The 16,125-nt window shown below is 32.9% G+C and overlaps 1 protein-coding gene and 1 pseudogene across 1 annotated transcript; both read right to left on the minus strand.

Annotated features, from left to right (window-relative positions):
* Positions 1–506: 506 nt before the first annotated feature.
* On the minus strand, positions 507–4,776 carry LOC132053351 (uncharacterized protein At4g28440-like). Its single transcript, XM_059445340.1, has 2 exons — positions 4,392–4,776; positions 507–925 (listed from the first exon to the last, which is right to left on the minus strand). The coding sequence occupies exons 1-2, from the start codon at positions 4,693–4,695 to the stop codon at positions 738–740; spliced, it is 492 nt and encodes a 163-aa protein (XP_059301323.1). The 5' UTR covers positions 4,696–4,776; the 3' UTR covers positions 507–737.
* Positions 4,777–6,489: 1,713 nt separating this feature from the next.
* On the minus strand, positions 6,490–12,124 carry LOC132053349 (probable aminotransferase TAT2; annotated as a pseudogene).
* Positions 12,125–16,125: the final 4,001 nt, after the last annotated feature.

Below are 16,125 nucleotides of genomic sequence, written 5' to 3' on the forward strand. Positions count from 1 at the left end.
AATTCAGTTACTATTAGACCATTTTCCAGTGTTTATCAGGGGAAAAGGAGGTTTCAACCATGCTGACTAACCAAACTCAAATCTATAACTAGGAATCTTCTCATGGAAGCCACTTAAGGGTGTTAAAGATGAATTAAATCTTATAGCACAAAAGCTATACGCCGATTCACCAGATATGTTTAACAAATTAAAAGGAAAACTTACAAATCGTAAAACGAGAGAAAGGACATCAAAGGAGAGTGTATGGTTGAAACATACTTTTCAACTCCTCTATCAAAGGATAGTATCAAGATTTTGGTACAAAATTTATACCAATAACCAAACACGAAATAATGTAATCCAAAATTTTATACCAGGAACTAATCCCGGTAACCAAACAACCACTAAATTCGATGCCTACATCTCATGATCCACATGGAACTAATTAACATCTTAATCTGACACTAGGTAGCTAAGTAGAAGAATAAGGTCCGAAGCCAAAAAAAGAGAGTAGAAGAATAAGGAGATAAAGCTTGAGAAACTGATCACTTGCCTCATTCTCTATTTACTGAAAAGAACAAGTTTGAATATTCATGCAACAAGAAACATAAGAGCAAAACCCAGAGAATAAGAAGGGCCGAAATGCTGGCGTTCTCGCACATAAAATTCCATAGAATTCAAGGAAAGCAATAATTAATAATAAAAACAAGAATTGGACTCGACGACTTAAAAAACTACCGCGCTGCTAATTAGTTCATCTACTCTTCAACATTCACCAATTCATACTCAACTAACGAAAGGTTGTTTGTTTCGTTAACAGCAATATCAGCTGGTTCAGTAACCTCAACGCGACCCCATTTGTCTACTGCAAGTCGCATGGAACCCTTGAACATGTCAATCTTTGCATTCCGCAGAATCACAGTAGCACCTGGCTTCATTAAATCAACTGCATATAAAATTGAAGGAGTAAAAATCTCAAACACAACATTAATAGGATCACCTCTCTCATTGCATATCAAGGAGATCTTGTCTTTCGGCACCAAATCACAATACAAGTGACTAAAAGAGCAGATTTATCCAAACACAACACCAAAAGCATCCCCTTTCTCTGAATGCATATCAACAATCATTTTATTGACGTTTTTGAAACACAATTACAAGCGTTCTAAAGAATTTGCCAGCAAAAAACAATCCACATACGTATTTTTTTTAACAGGTGATGGTAATGTGTTACCTGGCACTAAGACATGCCAGCAAGGTTACAACATTGACCCTTCTATACAAAAACAAAAAGAAAGGGGGTTCCTCCTTAAAGCTTCCTATTCCTGTAATGAGTCTACAAAATATAACACGAAAATGCACTCAAGGGTGTGGCCTAGTGGTCAATGAAGTGTTTTGAGAACCATGATGCCTCAAGTTCAAATCCCAGCGAAGCAAAAACACTACGTGATTTCTTCCTGGCTGTCAAAGCCTTGGTGGACAGAATTACCCGGTAATAATGCTGGTGGGGCTAGCAGGTATCGAGCTAGCCTACACCATGGTTATCAGGTAGGAAAAAAGCTAACATGAAAACACACCACAATTTGCCAGCAACCTGAATATAGTCATCAAATCTCCATGTCTCCATGGAATGAATAAAAATACAACTAGTTGCAATATACACAGAGGTTAACACAACCAATGTAGAATCATCGTCCAGGTCATCATTGGTAAAAGTTTCAACTTCATAATTTCCTAAGAAGATGAGATGAGCTAGTTATTCCAAAGCACAATGCGGTTAAACCTTTGTGAGCGGCAGAATGAGATACTAGCAATTAGACACAGAAACAAAACCCTGAATTCCAATAAATAAGCAAGCTACTAGAATTCGTAAAGAAATTACTCTACATAGCAAAGAGATACTTATAATATTTCTTTAGCAGAAAATAAAACAAATTTTTTTTGTTAGATGAGTGGAACTTGCTGAAAGAATAATAGCAACACTCACACTTCAAAACATGTATGGCTTCTCTCTTTAATTATAAGCTCTAACAAACATGAAAATACAAAGGGCCAATGATTCTAAAACCCTACTCTCCATCCATGACAAGTTCACAACATAGCAACGGTCGCATATCAAGCCAAAATTAGTTAGATTTGGCTATACGAATCCTCGATTATTTTGTGCTATTTCAGCATATCCCATTCCAATACACAATAATCAATCTCTAAACTGGATCATCAAGGGAAAAATATTCAAAATTGAAACAACATAAACAGGGAATCAAAAGAAATTAAGCATTCTTCCTCATTTCTCCATTTATTTTCTCGATAAAATCCAAATTTAATATCTAGAAATCAGAACAGTTCAAGGCTAAACAAAAATGCAGAAATGCAATTAGTTATAGTTGGCTAGACGAATCCTCTACATATTTCCGCTATTTCAGCATGTTCACTCCAATACACAATAATTTATCTCTAAACAGGATCATCAAAGCAAAAACATTTAAAATCGAAACAACATAAACAGGGACATCAAAAGAAATTAATCATTTTCCCTCATTTCCCATTTCATTTTCTCAATAAAGTCCAAATTTGATATGTAGAAATAAATAAGAACATTTCAAGGCTAAACAGATATCAAATCCTAAGGCTAAACAAAAATGCAAAACTGCATATATTTATCACTAAACTAGATCATCAAAGAAAAAACATCAAAATTGAAACAACATACACAGGGAAACCAAACAAATTAATCATTTTCCATTTCATTTCCTCAATAAAAACCAATTATAATATCTAAAAACAGACAATAAAATCTAACACTAAACAAAAACACAGAAATGCAAATATAATGTAATACACATACATACATACATACATACATACACATTTAATATTTACTCATTTACCCTTTCATTGCCTCAATAAAATCCAAATTTAATATCTAGAAATAGAAAATAAAACTTCAATGCTAAACACAAACACAGAAACGCAAATACATACATATATACACATACATACACACACATTTAATAATTACTCATTTACCCTTTCATTTCCTTAATAAAATCCAAATTTAATATCTAAAAATAGAAAACAAAACTTCAATGCTAAACACAAACGCAGAAACACCAATACATACATACACACACACACATATTTGATAATTACTCATTTACCCTTTCATTTCCTCAATAAAATCCAAATTTAATATCTGGAAATAGAAAACAAAACTTCAAGGCTAAACACAAACGCAGAAACACAAATACACACACACACACATTTAATAATTACTCATTTACCCTTTCATTTCCTCAATAAAATCCAAATTTAATATCTAGAAATAGAAAACAAAACTTCAAGGCTAAACAAAAACGCAGAAACGCAAATACATACATACAACCCCCCCCCCCCCCCCCCCCCCGCCCCCCGTTCGTAAAACTATACATACAATGATAGAAATAAAGAAGAAACAAAACTGAGGAAAGATTTATTCAATGAAAACATGGGATTTTTTCATTTCTGGCCAATTGGCCCAAATTAATTGCGGGTGCTAGCCAAAATATACAATTCGTATATCTAAAAATCAATAGAATTAATCAGTTTCCCTTTCATTTCCTCAATAAAAACCAAATATAATATCTAAAAACAGACAATCAAATTTAACACTAAACAAAAACGCAAAAACGCAAATACATACATACATACACATTTGATAATTACTTATTTACCCTTTCATTTCCTCAATAAAATCCAAATTTAATATCTAGAAACAGAAAAACAAAACTTCAATGCTAAACACAAACGCAAAAACGCAAATACATACATATATACACATACACACACACACACACAAAGTTCGTAATCCAGATTTTCATTCAATGATAGAAATAAAAAAAAACAAAAGCTAAATATTAAAAATAATGTTGTCAATGGGGATCGAACCTAGACTAGCCAAAATATACAATTTTGAACAAAAATCAATAGAATTAATCAGTTTAACCTTTTCATTTGTTTATAATGTTCTAAAAACAGACAATATATGTACATAAACAAATAAAATCTACCCTATATATACACATAATTTTTTGCCGACATACATAAACACACACACACACACATACATACATACATGGACACACACACATGCCACCCACGTAGATCCGCCCCTGCATAAACACACACATACACACACACACACACATACATACACACACACACACACACATACATACATATACACATATATACATATATACATATATACATACACACACACACCCCACTTGTTCGTAACACTATGCGTTGCGAGCAGTAAAGTATCAAAATTGAAACAACATAAAAACCAAAAACCAAAATAATTAATCATTTTCCCCTTCCATTTCCTCAATAAAATCCAAATTTACATCTAAACACACACACATACATACCTTGTTCGTTACGAGCAGTGAATAGTATAGAGCCAGTTTCATCACCAATAAGACACTCAGATATCCTTGGCGGAACCCTAGAATTCAACGACGCTAATCCTCTACCACGCCCGCCGCCGCCGCCGCCGCCACCAGTAGCCTTAACAGTATTCGAATTAACAACCTTAACAGTCAAATTATGACCATGTGTACCAGGTTTTAGGGTTTCCACTTTCACAAACACAGGTTTCTTCTTCTCTGATGTTGTTGCCGCCGCCGCCACCGCCACCGCCGCCGCCGCCGGAGTAGGAGTAGTAGTAGACATTATAAACCCTAACCCTAGGTAATTTTTTTTTAAGAATTATAAGAAAATAAGAAATGTGAGTGTATGGGGGAAGAGTGAAGAGTGAACAAAAAAAAACAAAAGAATTAGGGTTTTGAAGGGGACCTCTTTTTTTTTTTTGAGTTTTATTTCCATGCAAATTAAATAACATGAAATTTGGAAATAAATTTAAAAAATAGAAATGGCAAAAATATAAAATAAAATAAAAAAGATTTAGAATGTTTGGTACATATAGAAATGCAAATAGAGAGAGGGAAATTTTACACACATAGCTGGCTGAATTCAGTATTTATCTTTTGTAGCTAGTATACATAGATTAATTATACATTTAATATACATGGATTATACTTATATTGTATGTTTGCCGGCTATTTTTAATTTAAACAGTTGGTTGAGCGGCTATTTAGATTAATTCTTCATAGAGCGAGACGGGGTAGGACAAAATTTGAAAGCAATGCTAAACGAGGTAGGGCGGGTCAAAATTTTAGCTTTTCAAAATTTGATCCGTGCCATTTATATCGCTAGATAGGTATATGTTCTACTTTAGTAAAACTTTTCATTTTAATATAGTGTATGTTAAAAAAATTAAAAAGATACTCAGTACTTGTCCAATTGTGTAATGTAATATATTGAAAGTATCTTGAACTTAGAGAAAAATACTTTTTTAAGAATATGGATATATTAAACTAATATTAGTTGAAATGGAAAGATGGACTTATTTGGTTATGTGATTAAGAATTATATAATTGTTGTATCTTATTGGATATACGTGATTAAGAATTTATGTTACTTGGTTAGGATTGTTGGATTATTATCAATTTTCTATAAATTTCAGGAGCAAGGTATTAACTCTGGAAGTTATATTACGCAGTTATAATGAAATTTATAAACGCTAATATAGGAAAAATCGAAAAATGCTATAGGCTACTAATATCTTGCTTATAAGGATTTTTTAGTCATCATAAGTAGGGTAATTGATTTCTACTACTAACGTAATTGAACCCTCATTTCAACTGCTTTTTTGCATTGAGGCTCATAATTGAATAAAGTTTCCTTAAATAAAGAAAGGCACTAAATGTAATTGGATCAGCTAACATTTCGATTTAAAACAAAATATTGTTAAAAAAACAATTTATATTCTCATAAAACCTGTTGTCGGACTTCCGAATAGCGGGACCAAAACCCGTTGTCTTACCGCTGGCCACGCCCTATTTAAATTTCCTTTCAATACTAATCTAATAAAGTAAGTATATTATTATTTTTGTTTATTTGTCAACTTTATTATAGGGTGTCTTCGTCGATGCTCGTGTTAGACCACTTCCTCTGATATGTCCATGCATGAAACAGTGGCTATAATAGAATGCAACCATTGAGGACCACATGCCCTTTAACTTGCTCCCCATACATGGAGCTAATGTTTTATCTAGTGTTTCTGAGTAACCTTTGAGACGGGCGATTTTAAACTTTTGATCCCGCTTGCTCCATGAGCAAAACTTCAAGTTTAACAAATTTTGATTTTTAACCTTGAAAGCTTACCCATGGGGCAAGCGCGGATCAAATGTTCAATACCGCTTATTTCCAAGGTCCTATGTTTCGTCACAGCTGATCACAATTCTCTGGCTTTTGAAAAGGTTCATAAAAATATTGTCCTCATCTCGGCTAGTTTTTCTTATGACCAAGAAATTTGTCTGGAGTCGATTCTTAGGACCAATCGCAACCTTCCAAACTCGGAGACAATGGGTCCGCCTCTTTACCCTTCTAAACTTCCTTTGTATATTTCAAATCTTTTGCCTCACTCGATAAGTGGGTCAGCCAATTCGGATAGTCTATTTTAACACTTTGCTAATGGAAGATTTGATTCACAGTAGTTTATCAAATGGTAACTAAATATTTAGCTACTTGTATGCCTCAAGCAGAAAGCTTTTATCCTCTCAAGTCCTTGTTCAAGAATGGCTGGCTCCATAGAAAAGTTAACCTCAACCAATTCTTTAGTCCCACAATCATTCCTGCAAATATTTACAAACATTTCATCACTCAATCCAGAATGACCAGAGTAAAACCAAAAGATGAATAAGAAAATCAATCTTGTTCACTTCTCCTCTTCTATTTTCATGGGGGTAGGGAGTTGGTGGATGTGAAAGAACCAGAGCATAACTGAAAACCTTAAGACAATGAGTGAAATAACTCAAGATCCTAAGGCAACTATGTTTATTTTCCGGTTGGACAAAAAGAAAACTTAACCGTTTCGACAGTTGTTTAGCATACAAAGAAATTTTATGGGTCGAGTACCGAGTCAGGTTGGAGGTTGTTAGTTAAAATATAGGCTGCGTTTAGTGTTTTCTATTCTTTGACTTAAAAATCAGGTGTCACGTCATTTTTAGTGAATGGATATATTACTTTCCGACTTGAGTGACATTTTGAGTGAAGTAGTAAAAGATAAGTGACTTCTCTTATACAAAAGAGAGAGAAATGACCTTTTAAGCGAAATAGCAAAAGATAAGTGACTTTTCTGATACAAAAGAAAGAAAAATGACTTTGCTCACCTATTTTCAATAGTCGAGTGACCATTTAGGAAATCAACTCTGACATTATATAATTCAAGAGATTGAGCTATTTTACCTGGCAAGATGATAACTGATTCTTCATGGGCTAGCTTAGTGCAGAAATCCATATAATCATTTATGCCTTCCAGAAATGACATGTTCAATTTAATCTACAAGGCATCAAATTGATAATTGAGAATCTTCAGCATTAGATTTAGAGGACCAAAATCGAATTGTTTGATAAGTCCTCACCATCACAGACATTGCTCCCTCTGGTTTGTACGGGCAGGTAAAGCAAGGTATCTCCTGAACTTTGGTATAAAATGCATCGACCGCTTCCTTCAGTATGTTATTGATATTTGAAAAGAATTCCTTGGTCGTTTTCTCGAGGATGTGAGGTACTGCTCCCTGTACATTGTCAAACACGCCCTATCAGAACTTATTTACAGCATAATAGGATGTAATCATTCCCCTTAGTAGATCTAAATCAGTAAGCATATGCAAAAGCTAGAGCTTCTTCCCAGGGCCCGTTTCATGGCCCGCTTGGGCAACCTGATTGTAAATAGCTGATTAGCTTAAGTGCTGAAAAGAATTTTATGTGATGAAACTGATTTTATAAATAAACAATTACATGTTTGAATAAAAGCATTGAAACTGACAATAAGCGGTTAATCATTAATGTGTTTGGTAAAAAAGGTGCGGATAAGTTGTGCTTCTATTAAAAGGACCAAAATATTCTTAAATTTCTTATCAAAAATAAAAAATTTAAAAGTATCTTTGTAAAGAAAAGGAGCAACGATGGATATGGGGTGAAGAGGAAGTTCGGAATTTTATTTTGGGAAGGGTATAATAAGAATTAGTAAAAATATTAAGGATAAAATAGTAAAATACTTGATCAAACCAAAAATGCTTATAAGCTGAAAAGCCATAAGTTGGGGATGACCAACTTAGGACTTTTGGCTGATTTTGGCATATATAAGTACTAGAATATTTACCAAACGCCTAGATAAGCCAAAAACTGCTTATAAGCCAGTTTGACCAGCTTAATTATGTGTATGACCGATTTGATCATAGGAAACTACGTATAAGCAATACCTGAACGATAGTTGCAGGATTAGCGACGTATTCAAGATAGCTTTGAAGGCATTCAGCAATCTGAAAAGCAAAAGCAACAGAAGAATCAGTCACAGTGTAGAACAGCCTTAGAAGGCATTAAAATGCTCGAGATGTTCAGGCTTAATCTGCAGGCAAATGTTCTTATTAACTCTGTAGATATTTATAGCGGGATTATACAACTCTTATCAGTTTCTAGTTTTGCAGTGATCTATATCAGAGATATTGCATGTCATCAGCGGATTAGTATTCCTTTCTGTCCATGATATATCTCTCAATTGGCAAACTGCAGTAATTTAACATTTTGCTCCTCATAATTCTTCCATGAAGCATCTTAAATATTTTTTCACAAGTCACAGACCTTATGCAGAGGCAGAGCGAGGATTTTTAGTTTATGGGTTCTGAGAATAATTCATTTTACTTATTGGTTTAGAAAAGATTACTAACACATTAAATAATTTTTTTAATACAAATACAAGGTTTGAGCCAAAGCTACTGGATTATGCCGAATCCATAATCTGCACTGTGGCTCCGCCCCTGACCTTATCTTGGTCCATCACTTTTTCTGGTTTAGAAAGTTGAAATAAGAGTACTAAAAGATAAACAAAATAGAGCGAAGCCAACGAATAAAGAGAAGCAAAATGGTATGATACAAACCCCAGACTTCTCAAGGACACCACTAGGATCAACCATTGCTATCCAACCAAATCGCCAACCAGGAATTATCCATCTTTTTGATATTGATCCCAGAGTTAAAATCGGAGTTATCGATCCAAATACTCCCATTGGCACAAAAGGCTTGCTACCAAAACATAGGTGGCTATAGACTTCATCTGCAATCACTAGGATTCCTAGCTTTTTTGCTGTTTCTGCAATCTACATGATGAAAACAAAAAGGGACAAAATTGGATAATGATTTATCAATAAAAACATTGAGATTTAGGGTGTATGTGGTACGAAGAAATTTTTTAGGAAAATAAGTGAATTTCTTATTTATTTTCTTGTGTTCAAAGACGTGAGCAAAACATATTGTCCTATATTTGTATATAATTTGGACAAATACTATAGAAGGTGGGGGTGGGGGGTGGGAGTATGGGGGCTATGGGGGTCGGGTGAAGATATGGTGTGTGCGAGGGTGGGGGTAGGGGTGTGGAGTGGTGGGGAGGTGTGTTGGAAGGTAGGGAGGACACAATCATTGTGGAATGCTACTTGTTGAACTTGTTTTCCCTATTTCTACTAGGAAAGTCATTTTCCTTATTTTTAAGAAACTTGTTTTCCTAGAGAAAATGTTTTTTAAAAATTTTGACCAACCGAACATGGGAAATTCGAAACGTTGAAACAAATAATCAGCAATATATATGCCAATCCTACCTCTTGCAAGTGTTCAGATGTAAAAACATTTCCACAAGGATTTCCAGGATTAATGATAACAATGGCAATGGTGTGATCATCAACAAGGGCTTTTACGCTTTCAAGATCAACCTCCCAGCTCTTTTCAGGGAGAAGGTCAAAATGGCGGACCTCAACATTACTACACGCAGCACGAGCTTCGTAAAATGGATACCCTGGTTTAGGAAGCAATATGTTGGCACCAGGGCGAGCAAGGACTGCCGTTACAACTTCAATTGCTTGATTAGCACCAGCTGTAAGGAAAATATCATCTGGTGATAGTTGGTGAGGAAGATCATGAGAGAGATATTCCGCTATCGACCTGTTAAACAAACGAAAAAATAGGCATCTATTAGAGTATGTCTTTCGCTGAGATAAATGAGACCTAATCGTCCTCATACATGATGATTAGGCCGAAATAAATGACAAAAAGTCTACAACGCGACGACAAGAAAAATTTCCCCTCATGCTCACGTCCCCTTCCCTATATTGCTGCCTTAGACTTATAAGGTGAAATCGTTATAAGTCATGAATTAGCATGAAAACTATGAGAAAAGAAGAAGAAATGGGTTTGAGGTAATTTGAGATAACATGGTAATCTGGCTTGCTTATGTGGTTTCCCGGCATAGTTTCTGAGAGACTATCTACAAGTTGAGTAACTATGGTGACAAAAAAAAAAAAAAATTAAGCTAAAAAACTGTAAGTTTGATGACCATTCGAGGAACTAACTCGACTTATCAGCCATGTATACTTGATGCAAACATGATTCTCCAAAGAAAATGTATACTTGATGCAGACACTGCAAGTAAAAACTCATTTGATATCACCAATGTCCCGATTGAGAAAATGGAGGATCAGTGCTCCAAGTCTACTAAAAACAGAGAGGCAACCAGAAGAGACACATGGAAAAGGGAATATTAAAGAATCAACTAACTTCTAGTAAATTCCAATGTGATAAATCATCCCAAAAAAAAGAAGAAGACGAAGAAGAAAAGATAAACTTGTATATCCATACAAGAAAAATTACTGCACCACCCATCAAATATCAATAACCCCCTTATCCTACAAACTTACCTAATCGCTGAATAAAGACCATTTCTCAAAAGCAATTTAATAAATCGGAAAAATAGAAAGCAACAAACTTTTACATCCATGCAAGAGAAAATTTCTACACCACCCATTAAAATATCGATAACCCATTATCCTACACACTTACCTGCTTGCTGAGTAAAGACCAATTCTAAACTGCAATGCATAGTCAGACATTTCTATAACAGTCATGCTCTATAACAATATTTCACTATAATAGCTAAGTTTTTTTAAATCGATTTTTCATGTTATGTTATATTATATGCTTTCTATAACAGCTAGGGCAGAGCTAAAAGCCGACATACGGGTTCGACCGAACTAACTTTAGTTCAAACCTTGTATTTGTATTAACAAATTCACTAAACATGTACAAAAATAAATTCAAAACACAGTTACAAACACCTAATGTAGCTATCCTAAAATTTAGAATCCATAAAGTTTAACTCCTGGCTCCGCCTCTGATAATAACATTTGCTATATAGCAGCCAAAAGACCCAGACTACCGATGCCATTATGGAGCGAATTGACTCCAATAAATAAAATAAAATAAAAAAGTACAGTAAGAGCTCTCTATAACAACACCTTACTATAACAACCAAGTTTTGTTGGGAACCGATTTTTTATGTTATATTTTACCTCTCTATAATAGTTTTTAACCTATAACAGCAGCAATCATCTTTATAACAGTATGCTCTTTGTAAAATTATTCATCTATACCAGCTATCTTTCTTTTTTGGTAATATAATAATTAACCATCTTACTTATAACAACGGAATATTATTTAAATGTCAAATGTTGTTATATGTATATAATAGACAACCAAAAGATCTTGAAACCAAAGATACTGTTATAGAGAGGTTTGACTGTACATGCTTTTACATCCATGCAAGAGAAAATGTATGAACAACCCACTAAAATATTAGTAGTAACAAATAGTCCTAAAAGCTTACCTTCTTGTTGAAGGAAGGCCAACAGCAGGGGGGTAACCATTGAACTTAGCAGATCGAACTGCACTAAAAATAGCATCTTCAGTTACTGGAGAAGTTCGAAAACAAGGGATTGATGAAGGGTCACCACGACCAAGATGAATGAGTGGCTTTGACCCCTCTTCTTCTTCTTCTTTGAGATTTTCCATTATTGTTTTGAGAACTGGTCGTATTGAAAGCAAAGATTTCTCTTTGATATCCCCATTCTTGAAATCCCATTTGCTCAATTTGTTCTCCATTTTCTAGTTTCACTTCAATTGTTGTTTTTTCCTGAATACGGGAGTCAACGGCAAATGCAGCTCAGTTGTTTTCCTTCGAGGCATGCACATTCATTTATTTATATTAATAGAAAAGAAGAGATTGTTGAAAAGTTAAAATATCTCAAAAGTTCTTTCTAACTTTGATAAATTATGTAGTAAAGTTATTGAATTATACTATATATTAATAAAATCATTCAATTTTGGCTTATTATCTTATAAAATCACTCAACTATATATGTCATAAAAAAAATCTGACTTAGCAATATTAATTAATTATTTTATGCCATGTAAACATGAGCTCCACAATAAAATAAAATAAATCCATATCTTTATACTCACACCCACTCACCAACCCTTCATCCAAAAATAAATACATATAACTTTGGCTATTATGAGCACCATGGTTGCCAACAAAAAAAAAAAAAAAAAAAAAAAAAAGAAGACACAACATACTGTGTCATAATAGGTGTTTGACATAACCACAAAAAATTACAAAGATAGTTCCTAAATAGCCTGAACTTCAACAATATAATCCTCCATAACTTTTCTCTTAAATAGCCTGCCTCTCTTAGAAGTATCAGATGGTCTAGCAGTTTCAACACCTTCTATTGCAACTTCATCAACACCTTGAGCAGCCAATACATCAGTTTGAATAGCTATTATTGGTTCTTCATTTGGTTCCTTGTGAATAAAAAATAAAGATATGGATTTATTTTATTTTATTGTGGGCCCACGTCTACATGACATAAAATAATTAATTAATATTGCCAAGTCAGATTTTTTTGATGACATATGTAGTTGAGTGATTTTATGAGATAATATGCCAAAGTTGAGTGATTTTATTGATATGTAGCAAAATTCAATGACTTTACTACATAATTTCTCAAAGTTCAATGACCTTTTGAGATATTTAACCCCGCTTACTACTATAATTTATTTAAGTGTTGAAAGGGTCGTTTGGATTGAAGACAAGATACGCAGAGAGATTAGTTATGCTGGGATTATTTATTCTGAAAGTATTGAAAATAACATGCGTTGCGTAATTTTTAAGAAGAAGTTGTTTGTTTATAAAAGTACACTCCATCTTATTTAGTTTAGTAGAAAAAGAGTTTAGGGACCTTAGGAGTATTCTTATCATTTTCATTGTTTTATCTAGAGATATTAATAGTAGTACTATTATTTCACCATCTGGCACGGACAACTTATTCTGATATTATTTCTAACCTTGATATAACTTATTTCAGGACTAGTAACCAAATAAGAGATAAGACAATACTAAATTTTTATATCTATGCTTGTCAAGCATACCAAACACCCTAAGATACATATACAACCAATTTTTTACCACTATGTCATATAAAATAGCGTATGAGTGGCTTCGATCCATCATCGTCTTCTTTGATATTTTCCATTATTGTTTTGAGAACTGATCGAATTGAAAGCAATGATTTCTCCTTGATATAGCTTTTGTTGAAACCCCATTTGCTCAATTTGTTCTTCATCTACTACTCTCTTCAGTTGTTTTTTTCCTCGAAATTTTATGGGAGTCAACGGCAAAGCAGCTCAGTTTTGTTTTCCTTCGAGGACATGCATATTACTCCCTCGGTACATGTGGCTTACTTCGGATTTCGACAATCAAATAGTTTAATTTTAACAGTGATTTCGGGAATTGAATCTTTAAGTATTTTGAAATAAAATTTACATATTTTGAAACTACGTCAAAGGTACTATAAATCACAACAATTGACAATTCAAAAATACTTGAAAGATATATGAATCACGATTTAAAAAAAAAAAAAAAACTTTTTTGAATCTCAAAATTTGGAAGGTGCCACATAAATTGAAACAAAGAGAGCAATAGAAAGAAAGAGATTGGTGAAGTTAACACTTTATTAAGTTTTATATACAGTTAATAAAAATATCTACAGTAAGTATCCATAAAATATGAAATTTGAAATTTTGAAAATAAAAGATGTTACTACTCCCTCTGGCTCAAAACAAGTGTCCACTTAGTCTTTTTTATTTTTGTCCAAAATCAGTGTCTACTTACATAGACAAGAAGGAATTAACTTTATTTTTTCAGATTTGCCCTATTTACCAATAAATTTGAAGAGTTTTATTAATTAAGGGTAGCTTAATCACAATACCTTTTATTTTTCTTGTAGGAGTTAGTGTTTTTATATGAGTTAATGTTTTTTTAAGGGGTGTAAAAAAGGTTAAGTGGGCACTTATTTCGAATTGGAGGGAGTACTACAATAAGCAAAGATGAATTGATGGTGTAAAAACTATTTATATTGCAGGAATATACTTATTTGGATTAACTGACTGTAAATAGCTGATAAGCTTTAAGAATCGAAAAGTATTTTCAAGTGCTGAAACTAATTTAAAAATATGCAGTTACACGTTTGGACAAAAATATAGAAACTGATCATAAATTGCTAATCATATGTTTAGTAAATATATTCATAAGTTGTTAATTTGTTAAAATGATTAAATACCCTTAAAGTTTTACCAAAATTATAAACATAAAGGTATCTTTGCAAAGAAAGGGAGGAATAATGGATACCGATGGAAGAGAAAGTTGGAGATTTTCTTTTGAAAAAGATAATTTGAGAATTAGAAAAATAATAAAAATTTAGTCAACTTAGTGCTTATAAACTGGAAAGTCATATAAGTTCGGGATGATCAATTAATCAAATTTGTAAATAAGTCAAAAAATAATTATAAACTAGATTAACCAGCGCTTATAAGCTTAGTCAAACACGCTTTGAAGTATAATGATAATTGAATTGGCATTAGACCCAAGATTAGCAGATTCCCTGACTGATAATCACGTTGTTAGAGAGGAAAGGACCCGACTCGATCGAAAGATGGTTTTTTCTTTGTTCAAAGCAAGAAAAAGATAATTAATGAAGTCCAAGAAATATTATTCTCATTAATAAGCTCAAGCACAAATATCAATCCATTCTTATAGTTTTATGTTACAGTATAATTGAGGAGATCGGTTTTATGATAGTTACAAATGTTTATTTGGCTTTAAATTAGTAAATATAACATAAGAGATCTATAAATACGTTTATAAATTTTTTGTTTATATTTATATATTGTAACAATTAAAATTAAGGATTAAGTCCTCATACGCTTAAATTTACTTGGACACTTGAAAAGTAAAAATATTTAACTTGCAATTGGTGATAACTTAAAAAGACTATATATACATATATATTTCGCTTAAAGAATTATATCATCTCCGACCTTTCAGTTCATCAGGTGTTGCATTATCAGCTGAGCTCAGGAAATTACACCAGATGATCTTGAAAATGGATTATTTTGAACTTTTGAACCCACTTGCTCCATGAACAAACTTTAAATATCGAAAGTCAAAACTTGTTAAAATTGAAATTTTCGGGATTGACTTACTGCTTAATGCTTGCTGCTTTTCCCATTATAAGTTTCTTGCTATTTTATACTTCCATTTCTTTCTAGGCAATAAAGTTAATTAAAGATTGATTTACGAAAGTGAATTAATAATGAAATTTTAAGTTATGGCTTGGTGTCTTATATAGGAAAAAATATTTAGTATTAATAATGAGGCTACTATGAATATATCAATATATTATTTAAAAAAAAAAAAACTAGTAGAGTTGAGTTGTACGTAGTAATTATGTTTGTTCGAATAATTTGAATTGTGTGTTTTTTTTTTCTCTCATTTTCTTAATATAATGTCGTTACATAGAATGCAACCAGTAAAGACTACATCAACATGCCCTTTAACTTACCCTCTATGCATGGAGCTAATGTTTTTTTTTAAAAAAAAACTTTTTAAATGAATTTTGCTCAATTGGGCCTATTTTTTTAAATAATTCAAATGAGTCTAACAAAAAAGGATTTGGCTCCTCTTCATTACACTTTCTCTCCATTTCCTCAAGTGCATCCTTAGATGATTGACACTTGTTTATTTATATTTTAAAGGCCTAGATTAAATTGACTTTACAAGCATCATAACTATAGTTAACAGTTTATTTTGGAAAA

Source organism: Lycium ferocissimum, chromosome 4, assembly GCF_029784015.1.
Source record: "Lycium ferocissimum isolate CSIRO_LF1 chromosome 4, AGI_CSIRO_Lferr_CH_V1, whole genome shotgun sequence".
NCBI lineage: Eukaryota > Viridiplantae > Streptophyta > Magnoliopsida > Solanales > Solanaceae > Lycium > Lycium ferocissimum.

Excerpts from the sequence above, each read along its gene's own strand:
- LOC132053351 (XM_059445340.1), bottom strand. The coding sequence starts at position 4,695 with ATGTCTACTACTACTCCTACTCCGGCGGCGGCGGCGGTGGCGGTGGCG. Across the intron at positions 926-4,391 it reads CACTGCTCGTAACGAACAAG|TTGATTTAATGAAGCCAGGT; the intron begins GTATGTATGTGT and ends TTTTATATGCAG.